The sequence below is a fragment of the Amblyomma americanum genome, chromosome 4, assembly GCF_052857255.1.
Source record: "Amblyomma americanum isolate KBUSLIRL-KWMA chromosome 4, ASM5285725v1, whole genome shotgun sequence".
In the NCBI taxonomy this organism is placed as follows: domain Eukaryota; kingdom Metazoa; phylum Arthropoda; class Arachnida; order Ixodida; family Ixodidae; genus Amblyomma; species Amblyomma americanum.
Genome location: NC_135500.1, coordinates 179,856,032 through 179,878,234, shown reverse-complemented (window position 1 = coordinate 179,878,234; position 22,203 = coordinate 179,856,032). Strand labels below are relative to the sequence as shown.

The 22,203-nt window shown below is 43.9% G+C and overlaps 1 protein-coding gene across 1 annotated transcript; it reads left to right on the top strand.

Annotated features, from left to right (window-relative positions):
• The first annotated feature begins 1,042 nt into the window (after nucleotides 1–1,042).
• LOC144128772 (cytochrome P450 3A14-like) lies at nucleotides 1,043–21,297 on the top strand. Its single transcript, XM_077662447.1, has 14 exons — nucleotides 1,043–1,208; nucleotides 2,920–3,016; nucleotides 3,392–3,444; nucleotides 3,564–3,660; nucleotides 4,253–4,378; nucleotides 5,413–5,650; nucleotides 7,900–8,030; nucleotides 9,503–9,590; nucleotides 11,840–11,909; nucleotides 14,546–14,654; nucleotides 15,908–15,999; nucleotides 16,911–17,051; nucleotides 18,999–19,161; nucleotides 20,040–21,297. The coding sequence occupies exons 1-14, from the start codon at nucleotides 1,150–1,152 to the stop codon at nucleotides 20,127–20,129; spliced, it is 1,554 nt and encodes a 517-aa protein (XP_077518573.1). The 5' UTR covers nucleotides 1,043–1,149; the 3' UTR covers nucleotides 20,130–21,297.
• The last annotated feature ends 906 nt before the right edge of the window (nucleotides 21,298–22,203 follow it).

The window sequence follows — 22,203 nt, the reverse complement described above, 5'->3', positions numbered from 1 at the left end:
CATCTCATTGCCACCGATCCTCACGCCTCATCCTTCGGCTGGCCACCACGTAACATTTGGTGGATCTGCGGGTTTCATCGCCACCTTGGTCATTGAGTTTCGGCGTCCAGCGTCAGCCGTGGTCGCCGGCCATGTGTTCCTGGTCCTTGCCGGCCGGCTGTGCCCCAGCCAGCCAGACCCGAACCGACCTCGCCGTTGCTCCCCCGTCCAGTACCCCGCCCTGGCTACCTGATACGACGAAGAGTAGTAGCCGAAGCCATCACGCGACCTTCCGGCCCTGCCCTCCCGAGATACTGCCTTTACGTAAGGACACCGCCCCCCGCCCCTGCCCATGCCGTTCGGTGCGTCCAGGGGCCTCGACCATCGGCCCCTGGCGGCCTGTGGCCCAGAAGCTTCGTGGACCAGGAATAATTCCCTATCTCCTTCATCGTGGCGGCCAGAACTTCCCCACTCTGCCTTGTCTGTTGTACTGTCCTTTCAAGCCCATCACCATTTCTTGCGTCTCTTCGTCGGTGTCTTCTTCTATTCACGATCGGGACGATGGATCGGTGGCTCCGGATAGTGTCTCGAAGAAGACGAAACTTGAAGTGAAGTTAGGATAGTGGCCATCGGTCATCACGCCTCATTCTTCGGTTGGCCGCCACGTAACATTGTGTTCGCAAAATATTTGGACAAATGAGGACTGCAATGCGAGCGACCGTCACAGTGCCAACACTGCCTTGTTATTTTTCTCTACTGAAGTTAAGGACCGACTGCGACACTCTTATGACGGATAGCTATACAGCGGCGATCAACGCAAGCAGTCATAGGTGGGTCAGCATACGTAGTGGGGAGCCTTCAGCTCGGGCTTTGACGACCACATATTTAGCTGACAGCGAAGCCTATTTTATTTTTGAGAAAGGAAACCGTCACTTTCCTTCCCCTCAGTTTTGAAACAGCTGCGTAGAACAGAGTTGAACGCCGCCGAGACAGACAGCGTAAACAGCGACGCCACGCGCCCAGTTTGACATCTGTAGGAACGCTGGATGCAATTACTCTCCGTCCGTTCACCTCAAATAGCATTCGCAAAAAACCAGCTGCAAATTTGATAGGACTCTCTACTCAGGCTGTATTCCGCATACCGGTCGGCAGCACTGCGTTGAAGAAATCATGTCGGCCACAGCGGTTTTGCTGCTTCTCTTCCTTCTGCTCCTGGCGGTGTTGTTCATGTAAGCAACCGTTCCGAAAATGCGTCAGAATTATATTTCTAGTGAGCCTGCGAGCAAGACATCTAGATTTTATATAGCTTCGCCGATTTCTAGAAAATGAAGATAACTGCGTGGTAGATTTCGGGCGTATCCACAGCCCAGCACCGCCTGACCTCCGCACTGAGCCGTAAAAGCCAGCGGCCGCCACCTCTTAAGCAGCGCTCCTTCTCGTGAGGCAGCTGCTTGGGGGATCGATCACTGAAGGCCACCGCGGTTGAGATCCTTGTAACGCCTTCTCGCTGTAAAAGAAGCAGCTATTGCGAACACTTTGCTAACAAACTGTTTGTTGCGGTAATGATTGTACAGCTACATTGCAGGAAAACATTGCGAAAATGCGCGTTTACTTTCTATGGTAGTAATTTTCCCGCTGAGAAGCGAATATCTTGTCGAGAATCACACTGAGGCTTCCTGAGGCCTGAGGTTCTCTTCGCGTAATTGAATAGCCTATAGAATTTGTCTCCAGACTGCGCGGTTCCAGCAGCGCGACGGAGAAAGGTGCGATGAACGGCAGCGACAAGATTGATTGATTGCGACACGTTATTTATTTGAAGCTCTTCCTTTATGTGCACATTTATCTAGGCGTCTGTGTGGTCGTGTGGCTCCAGCATTGCTACGATGGCCGAGAAGGGTGCTGATTCGATCGATGGTTACTGCCCTAAAAGCTATTGTGAGCCTTTACTACGCACCTTAAGGTTTTCTTCACGGTTTTTCCTACGTCGCATGATAGAGACCCATTATTGACAGATTGGTTTTTAAGATGCTTCTCTCGTTTTTTGCTTTGTTCAGTTTGGCACCCTAGGGTTCCCACTATAGAGTTGGTAATTTTTGAAGATAGGTGTTTACAATGAATTCGCTGTGAACTGGTCAAAGTTTTTGTTGGAGCTGAAACAGGCAATCGAGCAAATGAGGAACGGGTTGCTTATCCATAATAATAGAGCAGTAGTGCTTGGAGAAAAAATTTTTCCAGTTCAATGGGTTCGTCTTGAGCCGTTGGTGACAACGTCACTTACGTTTGCAAGCTGCTAGCCGCTAGATCTAATGCGTTGGACCAATGGGTGACAGTTTCAAAAATATGAAATAAGTTATTATTTATGTAATTAAGAAAAAGAAAACATTGAAATCAAAGACGAAACCAAAGCAACGACAAACTAACTAAAATAACACACATGAAGTGCTCAGAATTTCGGCACAATCTGTAGAAGCCAAGCAAGACGCAAGCAAAAACAAGACAGTCATAAAAGGGTCGCAGAATCTTTAGACATGCGCGTGCGGAAAAGTCAGAAATTATGAAAAAAAAGAATATTCAGCGGGAACAGAGAAAAATCAACTCTAAAAATAAATCGAGAAGTAGAAAAGAAATAAAAGAAGATAAACCTCTCGAAGACCGGGCGACGAACCTTTTGTTCTCGGCTACACTCAGAGAAGACAGTGAAGTCAGCATGGACTACTACAAACGCTTTCTTGTACACATCTTGAGCAAACTTGTACAAATCTTTCTGACGTTGGCAATCGGAACCAATAGCTGCCGATTTGAAAAATACGACAACTTCGTCGCATCTACAAAAGTCTCTTCAAGCGTAGGGCTCGGAAGAGCTTTACAAGTTGGGTTGAACAACCGTTCAAGCGCTTTTATCGACGCGTTTCTCTTTATTTTCTTTCCATTGTGTCCCAGATGGCGTTGGCGACATTTTTCATACTTCAAGAGGCTAGGCATTCCTGGCCCGAAGCCAAACCTGATATGGGGGAACCTCATGGAGTACCACTCTTCGGTAAGAGCAGAAATAGGATCGATTGTAACCGGTCTCCAATTTTACTCTCGTTTCCCTCTTAACTGAAACAGACAGAAAAATAAATAGCGCGGTAATTAGTCCAAGTATGAAATAGCAGCGTAGTGTTGCAAATGTTTCATTCTATTCGCATGTTTGCACAGAAATTTCGTTTCAGAGGCCTTTAATAGAAGGCAGGAGATAAGAAAAATAATGATTCCAGAAACATAAGATGAATTCCGTTATCCACACTAGCACAAAGCCTAGTAAACTGGATAACGGAATTTGGCTGTTGCATACTACCCCTTAACGTGTGCCTTTTCTTCAGCCACCGTTGACATCAACTGTATGCTTCAACATTTATCCTTTATTCTACAGCACCTCTACGAGGCGGTCGGTGGGTGGATAAAACAATATGGCGACCTGTTTGGGTGAGTCTTGGCAGCATTGCAAGATTTGTAGCCCGAACGACACAAAGAACAGGCTAGCGATACCGACTGCAGATCGACGAAGCTTGGTTAATATATTCTCGGTTTCTGTTTCTGCGCAGCTTCTTCAATGGAGACGTTCCGTTCGTCGTAACCCAAGACTTGGAGCTGATAGAGCTCGTTTTCGTGCGAAAATTTCAGAACTTCATGAATCGAGGCGTAAGTATTGTCATTATGCGGGGTGTTTCGCCTAAAATATTCTGCAATAAAAAAAAAGACTTTTTGTTTGAGGACAAAGCTTTTTTCGGCATGGTATTGTCAGCGATGTAGCGCATGAAAATGCCGCTAAGACATGATAAGAAGTGTAGGCTCGATAACTAATTTTGAATAGTTAACTTTTCAATTATTACCGTCATGCTCATTAGTTAATCAGAGGCGTGTAGTCCACCGTAAGTAACATCCATGTCAGTTTTTAGAATTTGAGAAATGGAATTTAATGATGCTGTTCAGTGCGGTTAATTGAGCTGCTCTGATGATTTTGAGGTCCCCGTTGTAGTCCGTCGTGTAGCCTATTGAACTGCTATAGCGTCTAGGGACCACAAATCGGGGACCACAAATCGCTTCAATATCAGAGTAGAGAAACAAACTGTCGCCATTCTTGTTACGCTAAGCGGAAAAGTTTTTTCAGTTAGATTTTATTTATCGTTTGCAGCGATTAAGAGCACCGTCAGTTTTGAACGCTGCAGGTTTGAACAGAATGCAGGGTGTCTTTTTTTTTTTGGAAGTAATGAGGAATTCACCCTGTTTACAGCTAACTATGATGACTGATCAGATGCATCCATACCTCGGCAAGTCTATCATACACGTGAATGCTCCTATGTGGAAAAGCATTCGAAACTCTGTCGCTTACGGTTTCAGTGCAACAAAACTGAAACAGGTAAGAAAATTTGTGGTTCAACTTCGTCGTGATCTGCATGACGTGAGCTTCCGTGCATGGAACATTTTTCAACACATTTGAGCAATGTTCGGTGCGAGCCTGCTCACGATGATGAATGTGACCCAAACATCTTGAGACTTGGTGAAGGTTAAAAAAATAACCAAAATCGAGCGAGGGTGAAACTAAAAGTGATAAAAGCGCCTTTCCTCTCAAACTGACCGACTGACTGAAATGCGTTCTTCGTTAAATACCCTCCATTTGACCTCTGCTCGGATGTTGATTTGACTGATGCCGAATTGGTCGCCGCTGGGTGCGATAAAAGATGTGCATTTGACGGTGCACGCTGGGGGTTTTATTCTTTAATTTTTTATGGCTGATCACTTTATCACTTTCTTATAAAAGACGTTGCTCGGGCCGCCGGCACCGAATTGCGCGAGCTCGGCGCCGGTATACATCCCGTCTAACAATCACTGGATGCGGGCTAGTTGGTGTGGCATTTGAATCTTGAGGCCTTTGCGCAGCACTGAAAGTCTTGGGCAGACAACATCTGCACATGAACAAATTGAGACGAAAAGACTTAAGCGCACTAGAGCTTGAATCTCTAAATGTTTCTCTAAATATTTCTTGTTTATGAATGAGAAAAGGAAGTTTGCTGCTAGAAAAGAATACGTTATTAACAACAGTTTATACTCGGTAATAGAAATAAAATAAGACAGCAAAAGAATAAGAAAAACGAATCCAGCGAAGAAGACCAATAACTCATTAGCAGGCAAGTGTTAACGTTCTGTCTCTGAGAGATTTTATTTGCTAGTGCTTTCGAGTGCTTTTATTTAGTTGTGGTCCTGTGTGCACTGTATTTAGAGTAGTGGAAGGTCTTCAAGCTTCCTATCGCGTTTGAGATCAGATGCCAGGAAGTGAGTGCGATTTCTCAGCGGATATGACTCAGGGAACTGATCACTCATTGTACCAGGCGAAATATTCCTGTGGTGCTGAGAGAGCTCGCAGGCCTTGATTCGTCGCTCCCTGATGCTTAGATGATGCCGTATTTCGAAGAGGACGTCAACTTCCTGATGAAGTCTCTAGAGAAGTGCGCCGACACCGGTGAGGAAGTTCAGATGATGCGCAAATACGAGCAGCTCTCCATGGACTTCGTAGCACGCGGCTGCTTCGGCATCGACGAGCGCTTCCAGGGGCAACCCGAACATCCGCTCTTCGACATGACCCGGACGGCATGTTGCCAACTGATGACCGGGCCTTTTCACATGATCGCACGTAAGCAAGACTTTTGTGTTGGAATATAATAGCAATAATCAAGACGGCAACAAATGCCTTAGCCGGTTTTTACAGGCCGCGTTGGGTATAATGAAAATATGCCGTCCAGCAGCAAGCGTGGTGGGCTGTAAGAACAGTAACTTTAATGGCAACATATGTAATTGCCAGTTTTAGCAAGCTGCGTTGGGAATTCTCAAAATCTGCCGTCCAGTAGCAGGCTTGTGAAGTACGGGCAACTCGACATGTGTTACGTGTGCAGAGTTAATAAACAGCTACTATTCGTTTTTAAGTGTAATGTGGCGTAGTATGCAGCAGAAGCGACTATTTATAGCATGGCGCACTTTAGAAGAATGCTGCGCATTTAGACACAGTGGTGCATTTTATTTTAAACATCATGTGCGATCATTCTCGCAGAAAAGTTGCGCCAAATGAATGTGCATAAGAGTAAGAGAAAACAAAGGTTGCTGTTAAGTCGTGCGTTGAAATAAAACTCGCATTTTAATTTGCGTTAATTTTTCAGTGGATGTATTTGGGCTAAAAGTGAACATAAATTAATAAACAAATAAGAAAAATGCGTAAATGAATTACGCCTGCAAAGCAAAAAAAAAAAACTCTTAAAAGTGTTTTGAGAAAATGCAGCTGCGTTCACCTACCAATTTCTGCTGTTTAAAGCTTATCTCGCATTACAAAGGGAGCATCGACATGCAGTACACAGAAGTAAAGCGTTTAGAACTCTTTGCAGGAATAGACGCTAAAGCGCTGAACGCGAACAAAGAAGAAAATGCGCAACAAACTAGTAACGTGAACTAACAGGATATCTTGACATGGGGCAGAGCTCAGCCAATGTTGACACCGAGTGCGACACGTAATGGCAGTGAGGCCGAAGAAATTCCGATTCACCCGGGATAAACATTTTGTTCTCGTCCAGCATGTTAGTAAGTACAAGCGTTGTTTTCGCAGGTTCAAGGCGGCCTTGGTTCAGCTGCTCGACTAGCAAGCACTCTAAACACGAATATGCCTGCATGGGAGTAAAAAGGCAATAAGCTTTGCTCTAGTGCACTCCCCTTTATAAATGAAAGAGTGTACGACAGAGCCTTAACTTTGTTTTTGGAGGAAGCAAGGCACTTGCGCCGCTTCTGCCCGGAAAAAAGGTCAATGAGCACGAGAGCGAGCGCGCGCAGTAAAATCTCGAAATAAGTTTCCACTCGCTATTTCAAAAGGTCTATAAAAAGTGAACATAGCATTTCTCGTAACTCATCTCACCAGTGCCCTGCGTTATGCGTTGTCGAACTATTGCGCGCCAGTACCTCCTCCGGATACACTTCCCCGAAGCGTTTAATCATAAAAAAAGAGCCCTATGTGCACAGATAAAATGGCTAAAACCATTTTCATAACACCGACATAAAACACTTAGGTGTTCAAAACACCAGGTTAATGGGCGGCTGGGTCATTTTCTCAGTTCACGGCTGCATTGTCGCTAGTGAACTCTTCTGCAGTGGCTCGGTAAAGAGTAATGGCATTCTGAGGGCTGTCTCTTCATGGCCTCGGAAAAATTAGTGCAATCAGAGGATGAGTTCGGGAGGACCGACAGAAAAAAAAAGCAGTGCTTGTACGCGGTTAAACCAACTTTGTCGAGTGATAGCTGGATTTTTCTTCGTTTGTCAAAAAACAAGACCATTGGTTTGCAGAGATTTTCCTTTTTTTCTTCGTAGGTATATAGACTCTCGCTGTATCTGTCGCCGAGCTCGCTGCTGTTAGCGCTGCTTAGCCTGGGTGCGCCGGTTTCCGCGAGCCAACGACGCGAGCGCTAGCGCCATCTGTTGAGAGGCGCTGTTCACTGTGGCAGGGGCATTTTGCGCCGGTCGTCCTAAGCGGGCATTTTCTTGCTCCTTCGTTCTTGTGCTTTTCGCCCTGAGCTTGGGCCTGACCTTGGCTGAGCTTGAAGGCGAAATGACGGAACCAGCCGTTCTCTGAGTTTGTACGTCAGGAATACAGCTTTCACTCTAAAAGTGAAGAAATTGTGCATGCGGCATGACGCATCAGAAGAGAACCGCACTCAGAGAAAGCGCAATGTGCCAGCACTTCAGCAGAGCTTAGTAACAACTTATTTCTTATTAAAAATAGATATTTCTTGTCCCCGAGGAAATTGCAGGTTATAATGGGAAGTTTACTTAAAATAACATACACTTACAATTGTTCCGTACTTGTTTTTTTTTTAATTTACAAGCGTTGGTATTCATTCTTTGTAGAGAGCACCACAAGCTTGGGTCCAATCATGAAGCTTGTCTGTCGGCTTTCACTCCTTATCGGAGACTTCGTCTTTGACACAGTGACAGCACAAACATCAAAAATCATTGAAATGCGGAAAAAGGACCCTTCGGTAAGCGCTCATGTGTTCATTTCAGCATACATTATGATCGCAGAGCGAAACTACATAGAAGGCATACGTGGTACACTGTACGCTCATTTTACATGAGGATGCCAAGTGTCTACTTGTCTCATGCACTGGGCAGGAACAATCTGTTCGTACCCTATACCTGAGTCCTGCAAAACATATGGCAAAAAAAAGTCACTGGACTGATTCATTTATCCCAAGATTACCGGACTGCAGGAACGCTTGTGCACTGTACAATGTTTTTACCCCATGCATGCATACGGAACAACACAAATAAGGTTGTCACTGAAGAAAACCTTATCTACTGGCTTCGGAAGGTCACTTGTAAGCAGCCAGTGTAGACGTAGCGTGTACGAAATATCTGCTTAAAATCATCGCCCGTTATCGGTGTCTCGTTAGAAGCACGTGTTTCTAATTTTATTAACTTTCGAATTGTGTCACGCGTTCCAGGTGAGATCAGTCTGGCGGATTCAAGAATCAGGGACGCTATCGTTGGCATCAGTATATTGATAAACATTTTATGCACGCGATGACCCAGCAAAAAAAAAAATGACAGAATTTTTGCCCAAATTTTATAAAGTGGAAGAATAGAATTGCATGAACGTTGGCCGGTCTTGTTACTCTACTGTGGTCCTTCTAATCTTGGCTTATCATGCTGTTTTTCTGCTATCATTGAGTACGCATGTTTTTATCGAAATGAAGCACACGCATGCGGCGGCTGCCGTTTATATACCGGCGTGGGCGGGAGTATCGGCCAAGTGGGAGCGCCAAGAGTGTAAACGATGTTGAGGGACTTGTTGCCGCTATACAGGTAATGGCGGCACCATCGGCCGTGATGGCAGAAACCCACAAACATCGCAAAATCTTGCTCGGGGTTTACCCATGGGAATAGTGCTTTTGCATACAAATGAAAACCGTCATACTCGAAGAGGGGAACGCGGCACTATTAGCAATTGCGAGCGTGGAGAAGTGCCGGTGAGGCTACGAGTGCCTCCCATGTGCCGATGGCGGGCTGTCCTTGCGGGGGAGGATCGGGGGGGGAGCCGAAGACGATGCGGCCTAAGGTGGCGTGCGACTCTCCACAGAGAGTGCACTCTGGTGAAACAGGGCGGAAGTAGGATAGAAGCTGAGGGATGGGAAGAGTTTGGGTCTTGAGTCGCCTCCAGAGGGTTTGTTGGGAGTGGGATAAGCGGAGGTGGCGAGGGGGGTAGAGTCGATGGGCGAGGCGTGCACAGCTCGTGAGCTATGAGAAATTATGCGGCCGCTCCCTCGAGAAATCTCGGCTAGGGTCGCCGTTTGCTCGGCTAATACGACCTCGGCCTATGCCATCCACACAAGCCTGAAGGAGTTGCCTCGCGCATGCAGCTTACAGCGAACTGAAAAATGTTGTGAGATAGGGTCTGCAGTGCTGCAACTTCAGAATTTTAATCTCATTAAATTTTTGTTGCGATCCGTAGCTACGGAAGCCTGATATCCTGCAAAACCTGCTCGACGCAGAATACATCGAGAGCGAAGCAGGAGGATCGGCAGGCCAAGGCGAAAACGGTGAGCATGAGTTCTCTCACGTGGGCAGAAATAATCCGGTGGTAACAACAGAGACGAATCTGTTTCTGCAGTTCCTGCGAGAGGGCCAAAATTGAAAAGGGAAGAACGAGCCGCACGAAAAGCGAGGACAAAAAGGCGCGAAACGTAACTTTGTATGCTTGACGGGCCGGATGTTCGGGGCTATTGTTTGCAATTGTTCTATAATACATAAAGGCAGGGTTCATGTTTAAAGTTTCAAGTTGACTATATTTCTGTCCTTTTCGGACGCGGACAGACGAATGGAACACTTTAACATTACATACGCTGCGTAATACCAGACTTTCACTTTGAAAGGATAAAAAATTATTCACATCAACCATAATATACAGCAAATTTTATTAAAATATGCACGTTTACTCTTTCTATAGAAAGTTGAGTCCTGCTCGAGAAGTCGTTCACAAAAATGAGCTTGCATGGTAAACTAAATGCATGCATGTCATCTTAAGACCCTTAAGATGACATGATGATGATGATGATTCGACAACGGAGTCGCATGCGCGACAGCCTTGAATTCATGTCTAGCGCCGGGAAAAGCCCGTTCTCGGCTACTTTCACAACCTGTTATATTTTCAATAAATATGGCCAAAGTCATATCCTTTCCCTTCTTTTCATGGCATCTTAAAAGGATGCAGTGAGCGCGAGCGTGGCTTAAGTCGTGTTCAAAATATGCGAGCGAATTCCCATGCATATCAACATACAGTAAATCCCTTTTGAGCGTTTATTAGCACTCATAACAGTGTAACAATCCCGATTTCGGCCGCCGCGTTTCCATGAGGGAGAAAATTATCCACAATTTTCTCAATTTTCTCAATTTTCTCAATTTTCTCAACATTGTTGCGTGCAAGATGAGGTGGCGCAGCTGTTACCAGCTGGGGGTAAAAGCTGTGGTTACACCCCATAGGAGTACATGTAAAATAAAGATTTGAAAGAAGTTTGATTTTAAAATGCATCCATGTTGCCAATCCTTCGCCAAAAAAAAAAGCTGAGTACATCCTGCAATAGATATATAGAGAGCATGGAAAGCCCTTTAAACTGCGATACATTTTTAAAGCAACGCGATACGTGTGCATGGGAGTCACTGGCGGCTGGGGATACCGGGTTGGGAGCTCTACCCATCGAAACTCGTACAGACAAAGCTTTCTAAAATTTCTTTGTCTCGTTTCGCAGTGTACTTGTCACAAATTGATCCGCTAACGGCTGCCAGACGCAAGCTGTACAGCCGCAGGGGCTGCTTTACACTAATCCTTGATGGTGTAAAAGTAAACACTGGGGAACATAATTTCTTGTTTTGAACTTTGCAGATTCCTTGGATATTTTTGTATTATATCGTGTTTTGTTATTCCCTGTAAAGAATTAAATCGTTTGTTCTTTAACTTCGCTTTACGAGTTGGCTTCGCCGTAACTGGCGCATCGAACCACATACGCCCCGCAGTGGCTGACCAGCCAAGAACAATTAATGTTGTGCGGCGTTCGCTTCTAAAGAAACAGGAATTAGTTTAAAGCAGCCCTTGCGCCTCTACGGCTTGCGTCTGGCAGCCATTAGCCTAGCGATTTGTGACAGTACTCAGGGTGATGGCCGTTAACTAACAATTAGAGAGTGCTTTGTATTAGAGCGCTACAAAATATGCAGCATCATTTGGAAATTATTTAAAAAAACATCAAGATAATTGTGTGTTGTGAAACTGGACATACTCCCAACAGGCACTCTACCATCTTGGTGTTTCTCGGAACCATGCAAGCTTCTAGTCGAGTCCGACATGCTACCGCGTGCGCTACATTTGCTCATAACACAGTCCTTGAAACTAGAGAGCCTACGTAGCTCTATATGAAAATGAGTTCCCAAAAGACACGATTAACAAACGAAAGTTAACCGCCCACCATAGCAGAGAACAAAGCAGCCGATATTCCCGGGTGCCTGCAGTGTCCGCGAGCCCCCTCTTTCTTTGTAAACACGGTATTCGTCTATAGGAGATTTCTCAGCACACATTCAAAAGTGCGAAACGCAGCGAAAATATTTCAACCCCGCTTTTGTAACCAAAAAATCGTAGCCTAAACGTTTGAAAAGAAAAAATATTGCTGACACAATTTGCACTCTGGTTCACAAGATGATATACTCTAATAACAGGAAAGAGACATCTTGGCTATTTCAATGCCATGTCTTTGTTTTCAACTTCGTTGTAAGACACTTTTATTTTCCTTTTTCAATGTAGGTATTGTGAAATCAAGAGCCTTGACGACTGAAGAAGTAATAACCAGTGCTGCTACCTTGTTTATTGCCGGGTAAGAGAAACAGACATTTAAAAAATTATGATTCCAAAAACCTCAACGTCATAGATGTGTTTCGCGAGGGAAGTGTGCTCAAAATGTTTCTCTATGGGTTACATTGATACGTTTAGTAAGAGTTACAAACTGCGCGCATCAGTGAGCACAGAAAGCATGTCTGCAATTGGGGCTTATGACACACACACACTTGCTTGTGGCAGCGTGTTTTCGATTATTTCTGTTCAAACACCTCGAGATTCCTTGAAGTTTAACTAGGAAAAGATGTACCACTGAAATGTCAGTAGAAAATTAATGCACGGTCGAGTACACTGTGTAAAAGACGTGCTAAAAAGACTTATTCAACCATATAGCACTTCGGAATGCGCCTGTGCCTCCGTTAATAACTGCACTCCTTCGTATAGCACAAAAAGTTTAGTTGAGCGCGCTTCCTTATTTAGGATCAGTACAAAGTAAACGCACTCTTATGTTGTCTTTCCACTTTCGCAGCTATGCACTTATTGACGACACTCGCGGTGTTCATGTTTTTAGGCCAGCGATCGGTGTGTGAACAATCAAATATTCAAGCAAAGAAAACAGAAGGAAGCCCGCCGGCTAGCACTACTGGCAGAAATGCGGTCAGGGGTAATAGAACTAGCCTCTGTGTAAATGACACCTTTTTGCAGACTCTTTACATCAGAGGCGCTCAGTTTCATGAGGTGGATGGTTACTTTGAAAGAGATTCAGTTAGATTTTTCGGGGAACTATTATTTGTGTTAGCTGAGCCTTTGATGAAACGCCGTTTACGCATAGGGTGAGGTAGTTGATGTTTCGGGTTACCTAAGGAACCCTTGTTCACAATGAAGCATTCTGGGAAAAGGTAGCTCTATAGCCTTTAAGATTTTTGGCAGTGACTTGGCATAGATCTGGTTCAGATGAAACTTGCTCACAATCTCAGCAATTAATGTCCGCCAAATCCCCGCGACAAATTTTAAAGGATATATAAGCTGTATTTGTCCAGAATTCTTTATTGATAGGAAGAGCCTCGTAGCGAACACAAGAAGTCAAATGCTTTTCTTCAATTTCAATTCATGACCGTAAACGACTTTGATGCATCTTGCATCTTAGAGATGGACGAAAATAAGATTTGAAAGATACGCGTCTGCACAGCATCGAAAATATTTTCCAGAAGGGAAGTGCTTTGCAGCAGTTTGCGCAGTGCACGTCAATAGGTGGAGAAGAGGACAGGTGCCCGGAATAAAATACTTCAATTACGAACAAGGCACGATAAAAACATTGGTGCGCTCTCTTTTTTGCGCCAACGGAGTGGGTCTCAAAATAAGAGGCGGCAAGATCTGATGCGCATTCTGTGTGGCCTAGCAGCAACAAGTAATCAAAATGCTTGCTGTGGCTACATATGTGATATTTGCGCAATGCAGGGCTACAACTAAGAGCTGAAGGTGTATTTTTGTGCTAAAATGACGGTATTGTGAAACTCGTGTGCCATGAGTGGTGATAACGTGATAGCGTTAATGGGCTAAATGCCTTATATTTTCACGAACCAGGTCGGACCTTTTAATCCCAGAGTCAGGTCGAGCCCGAGGGCGGCTCTCGAACTAACAGCCGCTTGGTAGTCGTTTTGACTAAGCGCGGAGGCCGCGCGGCACATGGCAATATGTTGAATTTGGCTTTCTCGGCTTTACATTCATAGATCCCCAGGAGTCTGCATACCATTCCTGGCGCAGTGGCAGAGGGCTCAAGCGACGCCCCACTGCCCTGCGATGGCAGGTGCTGCCACCTGTGGGGATTGTGTGACCCAGGTTACTCTTCCGGAGCAACCTCTTGCGATCAATCATTGATTTAACTGCCACCTACCACGGTGTTCACTTTGCTCATACTACGGTAGGCAGGTTGTGACGATTCCAGAAGGTCATGCGACCTAGGTAGCCCGCATAGGTTACTTTCCAATAGATTTTTCGCTCACAACACCGGAGCCGACGACGACACCGTCGGATTTTCTGCAGAACAGGAGCATTAAAGCCGTCGTGTTACAATACGAAACGAGTTCGCTATTTTGTGACAGTACTTTCAAGCTGAAGTTGGAAATACTCCAAACTTCCTGTATATACCCGCAAGAGGATGCAAAGTTATGCTATGGACTAGGAAAGATTATTTCCGAAGGGTGTAAAACAATCACAGGTGAGAGCGCCCTCGTAGTCGGAGCAGTCGTAATACCGTGTCAGCTACATTACAGTAGCAGTAATAATTCATTCCCTTCCCCAGTGCAAGGTAGCCAACCGGAAGCCTTTCTGGTTAAAATCCCTGCCTTTCCTCCTCCTTTCTCTTTATCTATCTCTACTTTGAACGATAATCGCGCGGCATGAATCTAGAATGCACTTTGCTACTGTTTGATAAGAGTAATAATTCCTGGAGAAAATAAAACGTCACCCCTGTCACTTTGAAACTCTGGATGAAACGTTTTATTGTACTTTAAACAAAACGCCGAATTTAAGCATGAAAGCTGCGAAAGTGAAGTTTATGTTTGAGCACGGTGACATGAGGTCGCCTGAGATAAAGAATTCGTTCTGATCTTTAACCATTGCCAGCGGCCTAAAACAGCTTTTATGAGCAAGAAATTTATTTCCATTTCAATGCAGATACGAAACAGTAGTGACCTCGCTTAGTTACGTAACGTTCACTCTTGCAAAGTACCCGGATATTCAAGAAAAGGTGCGCCAAGAAATTGAGGACTGCGTCTCCAAAGATGTAAGTGAATACGATGGGCGTTTTTCATCTAAGCCTTCTGCAAGCATGATGATGTTCAAAAATGCAGAATGTCATAAACATGTTTGACTAATGTTTGCAACTACGTTCCAGCACTTACGTTTTACTTTTTTTTTTGACGAGTAAAAACTGCAAAGCTACAAACGATCGGTACGGGAAAATGTGCTTACCAAAGAAAACTAATTTCTACGCAGTGCAGCAATAGAAATTGAAAGTTTTATAAAGGTTACAGTGTGCTAAGTTCTAATTTGTTGCCCTAAGTCGGCCAGTGTTCCTGTGTGCGCCCTTATCCAATGACATTATAAAGATGATTAAAATATTCACTACAGAATCCACAGTTTGTCGCCTTTCCAAATTGTTACGAGGCTGAAGACGGAATGCAAGTGGACGGAGACTATCCCTCGGAAACTTTTTTGATGTCACAAAAACAGTACAGTTCATGCGACAGTTAAGCATTACCATCTGCCTCTCAGTTCTGCACTCTACAGTTCCTAGAACCAAAGAAAAATTCGGTTCGACCATAGCCCATCCACTCTGCAAAGGGATAGGCAACCAGGCCTCGCAAAGAAATTTAAAACCTTGAAAAGCTGCTGTGGGAACCTTTCCTTGTGCATAGCAGTGCCTAGCACAATCTTGTCTATTTCCGATTGCCTGCACTACATATTGAAGCAATGTAGGATGCACTGCTTTTGTAATGCTCAGTACAAATCACGGTTTTTTTTTCGGAAAGTACAATGGCTAGAAGGAGAAAAGCAAGTGAAGCTTTCTTTCATGGCGTATTCTCGATTTGGCGCAATCACACACACTACCGAAAGAAGTTAGTTTATTTCACCTGTTCTCCCTGCTAGACTTGTTCTGCTCAGAAGAATGAGAAGCTTCATGCGAGCCGTGATAAAGTCATCCTATTACTTGAAAAGATAAACTAGATAAAAAAAATCGGTTCATTCTTAAAATTTGCGCTTTTGTTTATTTATTTTTATTCAGCCTACTTGATTTTACCTGCTACTCGAGTCGAAGCATCTAGAAAGTTGGGAATGCTACAGAACACAGGTATAGGAGAAATCGGCCTTTGTACTGAAATATCCAGCGCTGAAACTAACGCCGTTTACAAGATGCTCATGTACAGATATCTTAACAAAACGGCGTTACTTTTCTGCATATGTTTTCATAGAGCAGACAATGAAGGCATACTTAAGTTTAAGGTAATAATCTTTTTTTCCCAACCTCTTGCGTAGGGAAAATTGGATTACGAGACGGTAATGAAGAAGCTAAGTTACTTGGACCAAGTCATGAGTGAGACATTTCGTCTGTACCCACCTGGGCTCACGTGAGTTGAGCTCGGCGACTTTACTCATACTAGTAAAGCGCTGCCATAGCTCGCTTACAACGCGCGGCGATGGTCGCCGACCGGAGACTACTTATTGTTTCGTTCTGGAACGAATATAGCAGGATAAAGTCCCGTTATTATTTGATATTGGGTCATATTCAGGTATTCTAATGCTTTTTGCTGAACATCGCTATAGAGAAACGAAAAATAAATTGTAGTTATGCACTAAGAAGACACATAATAGTGGCAGAGATTTCCATGTAAGATGAATCCGTTTTTGAAAGGTAACTGGTGGTTGTCAACATGAACATCTGTCTTGCTGACGTTGTTGAGAATGAAGACAAATCAGACATTAAATCTGCATAGTTAAAACACATTTGAGAGGAACGCACAATCGCTGAAGTTAGTTTTGCAGCCTTAATTGAACAGGGTACTGCTAAGCTTGCAATGCTCCTCGAACTGCCGTGCCATAGGATCTTAATTGATTCTAATCCACCATGTAGAAACAGGCAGATTTTGGCTGTTTGCGAGCTTAAATTTGCTGCATGTGAATTCCCTGCTTTCTCCTGTTTTTGGGCACCTGAAAGGCGAGAGAGGAGCCATTCTGGGCCCTTATATCTTTAGCAAGCACCGTGCACGTTCTGAAGGCAATTACGCAGACGCGTATTTTTAAAGTCACGACCAGTTATACCTAATTAAACCAAAGTCAATATGAACAGGCTAGGCAGAGGCTCATCGTGACACATCGATGTGCTAGAGCGTTAGAGCCAAGATCCTGTAGAAAACTTTGGTGGCTTTCGCATTGCGTCTGTGGTTAGTTTCTTTCCAAGGAGCATATTTATTAGCTGTGAGCTCTTTGGGGCTTTGAATAAATTCGAGCTTAGCTCGATCTCTTGACGTACCTACTTTAGGTTTGTCACCCGGCAAGCCAAAGAAGACTTCGAGTACAAAGGACTGAAATTCAAGGCCGGAACTTGCTTTATGGTGCCACAGTTCCAGATCCAAAGAGACCCCCGTTACTGGCCAAACGCCTTGGAGTTCAACCCAGACAGGTGGGAAGTAGACTTGAGTAGCAGCTCCTGCAAAAGAGACTATCTCCCATTTAAAGGGCGCCTCGACAGGCATCGTATTATGACATAGCCACAAACCCCCGCGTTTACCTGCCGCCTAAATGCAATATTGCCCAGGTTAACTTTGGCAATTGGGGGCACGTAGGTGCCCTCAAGACCATAGCTGTTTAAACATGCCACTTACAAAAATTGGGCGTATCTGTGAAATTCCAGCCCTCTATGTGGACCTAAAATCAGCTATAAGGAGACGGTCGCGCCACCTATGGCCAGTGCAATGAACTGCTTACGCGTTGAGAACTCTGTGCGCGCTGGTCCGTGGCAACAGAATCGGTGAAAAACTACAGTAACGAAAATGCCCACATATGATAATTGGATAGCTAGCATAAAAGGCTAAAACAAGAATACACTTAAGCGCTACTGATGCTAGTGGCAACGAACGAGAACCGCATTAATTGACTCTCTTAGATGGCGCCTCTATCCGCTAAACTCTGTGAAGCGGCCACCACGAATAGCCGTGGTAGTTTCGGAAGTGGCGATCCAAGCATACCTCGAGACGTTTTACAGGCAATAAATGTTTGCACCACCACCATAACCACAGAGCGCTGCTCAAGAGTTTGCCATCCGTGATATTGTGGTCAAAGAGTTCGGAACTGGGTGCGCTCTTGAGAATGGTGTCCTATGAAGTACTCTCACTTTTTCTCTTAATGAAGAGCAAGAACTGCGAGAGCTTTTCAGTACTTTTATGAAACACTCCCTCTGCCATGGAGTTCCTAATCACAAAATCCTAAAACCATTTCCCAAACTTAAACCTGTAAAATCATTGTTATTCGGCGATAATTTATCCGTCCGTGTGGTTTAACAAGATCAGTGGATCTTCATTACGTGCAGAATCATATTCTTATTGCAGATATCCTTCGATTTGACAAAAACCGCAGAAAATATGTTATTCGCTCAATCGCCAAAGCAGTGTTGCCTCTGGGAAGCTGTTGTAACTCTCTGCGATGAAGAGCACAAGCTACGTTAAGCGATGAGCTAAATTCAACATACATTCAGCGTTGTGGGATACTTATGCAGACAACATAATAATTAGGGAGTCAATGGTTTTCTCCGTTAATGTAGCAGTAGGAACAGCCACTGAGCTCTAAGATGTAGGCGTAACTGAAAATTATGGTGGTAGTGCGAAGCTATAATAATGGAAGGGATAGGCGTAATGTTAATGTTGGAAAGAAAGGAGTTTAGATCATTGAAAAAGGGAGGTCTATATCTTGCATAAAAGTAAAAAAAATTTAATGTACTTTGACAGTGCAGGTTAGGGTTTTAAACGGTAACCTATAGTCGATTAGAGTGACCTAAGGGCCACGAAAGAAACACATTGTCGGTGGTCACAGAGGATAAATAGGAAGAATGAAGCTGGAAAATTTTGCAAACAGTGGAAGTGGCTTGAGGTCGGAACGACTAATTGTAGATATATGCCACTAGAGTTAATCTTGCGATCGTTTACCCTCGGCTCATCCTTGCACGGTGTTGCCAATAGTGATCAGAGGACGAAATGTAGAGGTTATGAATGATGTCAGAATCTTGAGAACAATAGAGAAGGGTGAAGTTATAGGATTCATAAAGTGCCCCGAAAGAACTTTATCTCACTGAAGCTCTTAGAAGTATACAAAAATCTTGCTCTATGCAGCGGTGCTTTCCCGTTTCGGGCATATTTGCGCTCGAAAGTCTAGCTTAGTTTAGAACTCTAATAAATGAATGGCTGCTGAGCAGCCCAGTGATACTGTTTCTTCACTACACTAACCAAAATGGATCAGGATCGAGGGAGCATACAATCTGCATGCCATCTCTGTCCACTGTGTTTCTTGAGTATGAATTTTAGCGCTTCACTGTTGCAGCCATTAAGAAAGCTTTAATAGCGCTGCATTCTTGCAGATTCGCTCCTGAAAATGAAGCCAACATAAAGAAGATGGCGTTTGTGCCTTTTGGCATTGGTCCACGTAATTGCGTCGGCCAAAGGATCGCAGACCTGCAGGTGAAATACACAGTGGCGAGACTGCTCCAGAAATATCGCTTGGAGCTCGGTTCGTCTCAACTGGTGAGTCCCTAAAGCGTAGGTTGTGTGCCGAAAAAAAGATGTTCACTCACATCAAAAACGGAAAGCAGCATCACGACCATCTCACTGCGACCGGCAGTGTCGTGTTTTTGTAAGCACACGATAAGTCACATGTTACTAGGAACTGTCTCTATTGCCTCAAATACGGAAAATACAAAGAGGAGGAACTCATTAAACTAATTTTCTTCATAACGAACGATCTTGGTTTTAATCCGAGAGGAATGGTTTGTCAACTGCTGGTTATAACACATCTCCGGGAGACTGGTCGTGGCATCAGAGGGAGGGACACAAAAATGATTCTTCATATGTACACTATTTAAAAACATACACGCACTGTCAAGCCATGAAAATTCTCGGTTGAACTCGAAAGACTGTGGGTATCAAATTCTTTCTCTGTTAAACCAATAGCCTAATCGATAAAGATGAGCTCCGTTCTTTTGTGTGTTTTATAGGATACTCAGTCATTCGGCAGTCGCATAAAGTTTCGACGTTTACGCTATGTCGCGTAAGATGCGAATCTCAGCGATAGTTTTGCTGCATATGAACTTGCGCGGCTTCGCGTAATATACTTTAAGTGCGTGACATTTGCATGTAAAGAGAGCGTGCCGGCGCTGTGTGCTCTCATATTGTAGCCTCGGCCATCTCTCTGCAAAAAAAAAAAACAACTGAAGGTAACACCAGTCACAATGGTGGCCTCGAGGCATTCGAGGCTTATGGCACGAATGCCTTATGTAGTGTGACGTCATCAGGAAAGGTATCGTTGATGATGAATGATCATTGTAGAATAAATATTACAGGCGCAGAGAGGGTTAATTACCGATGTCGAAAAAATAACTTGGTGAACAATGTCCCTTTTTCAGGGAGCAATGAAGATGGGCTCACGCGCCATGGTGTCAATGCCAGCCAGGGGCCCATGGATAACGTTTCACAGGCTCAAGAAATCTACCTAATCCGGGTGGTTTGTCAATCGCAGCGAGACGTTGTCCACTGATTTACTGACAACGAAACGAAAATATTGAGAAGGAAAAAAAAAAGCGTTTTATTGAACCGGTGTTAAATCAGTGTGTGACCAGCTGGAAGCAAGCTGATATCTAAGAAATACGTAGCAGTAGATAAATAGCAGTACATGTATATAAAGGAAGTAGGCGAAGAATGGCACAAATGTGACAGTCGACACAAGAAATGCATGTTTTAGCGTATAAAACGTATATTAGACTAATTCTTGAGAACGCCTCAATAGTACGGGGCCCGTACACCCAGGAAAACGTTACACAATTAGAAAACATCAAAGGAAATTGGTTATATTTCTATTTAACTCCTATACCTGGCAGTTATCTCCGACGGGTCTTATAAATTAGCCCAACTTGGAGATATTAAAAAATAAGATGTTATAGGGGCAGACTAAATTACGTGCATTGACGTTATAATAATATGCTGGGGATAGACAAGGTTGTACATACTGATTTAATTTCTAGGCGCCCATAACAATATAACTATCCGAAAAAAGTTTTCTTGTAGAGCCAACGACTATGAACACTCGTTTTTTAAACTAACAGTAAGTGAATGGAATGGGCTCACCGTCAGTACAGTGGAAAGCCCGAACGTCCAGTCCAGTCATTCTGCTACATGCTCAACAGCATTTAGAGCAGATACTTTTTTCTTTATTGCATTTAGACGGGATATTGTTTCATTGTACGTTAGGTATTAAGTGCTTCGTTTGCTTGCTCATCGTTAATCTCCGTAGACTTCATTTCCTGCTCTAGCAATCGAGCATGCTTGGTGCATTTCAGCATATCAGTACGATTGTGATGCCTTTTCTGCGCCTTGTTGTCTATGTCGCGTTTTCCTTTTCGTTCATATTATTACTGCTTGATTTACTCCTGTACAACTTGTGCGGATCAAGAAATGCTTGATTGTCTGCTAGACTGGCAAATTTTTCTCCAGCCGTGTTGTGCGAAATTGTTTCTTGTGGTATTTGTATTGTTGTTCTTTAATTGCATTATTTCAATGCTTTATATGCTGTTCATATTTTTCATGTGTTTATCGCTCGGCCCACTTCTACCCAAGGCCTAAGACTGAGGTCTGCATGCAGTATCTTCCAAATAAAACTTTCAGTAGAACGGAATGCCTATTGATCATGAACTGTTATCCAAAGCTAGCAGAACGTTAATGTCTTGAAATTTTTGTCGGAGAAAATTTCTACCCTTTGGAATGAATATCATAAAAATTCTGTGGCGTCCCCACCTCCAGCCACTAACAAAATGAGCGTCTGAGCACTCAACGACTTTATGCTTTGCAGCCAAAACAAAAGAGCAGAAGGAGCTGAAATGACAGTTTTAACATACGTATTGCAGTTACATATCTAGAGAACAAAACTCTCAGCTTACGGTGTGCACAGGAAGACGTGATATTTACGGCCTCATTATATTGTTCTTTCAAAAAAAGAATTTTTTGTTGCATTCCATTCTTTTGAAACGAAGAAGCATGTGTGCTGGAGAAGTAGTGTCCACGTACAACGGCTGCCATGAACTAATATCTGCTCTGCTCATTTTGGTCTTCATCTTTTTCTGGCTTGGTATTTTGAGGCCAAGGATTTGCCCCAGCTTTGTTTTCCGATTAAGGCAAGAATATCGAGAAAATTATGCATGATAATTTCAAACACTCCGTGGTGGATTTCTGCAGTGTAACGACACAGCGTCATCGATGTTCCCAAACTTTCCCACATTGCCATCCGATCAGTTGTCGCTTGGCATGCTCTGGAAATTTCTTGTAGCTGATATGTCACATGCTGTGACGCGTTTTGAAAACATCATCTGGATCAAAAATATGACTTTGTCGTCGACTGCAAGCAGGATCATGGCATCTGTATGCATGGCAGGGACAAAGTATTTGCTGCACAGCAGCGAAATTGACGCAGTGGGCCACATTAAGCCCGATTGCGTATGCACGTTAAAATTGGCAGCATGATATCTAATAAATGGAGCTGTATAATTCTTTATGCGAAAACAGAAAAAAAGAATAAGC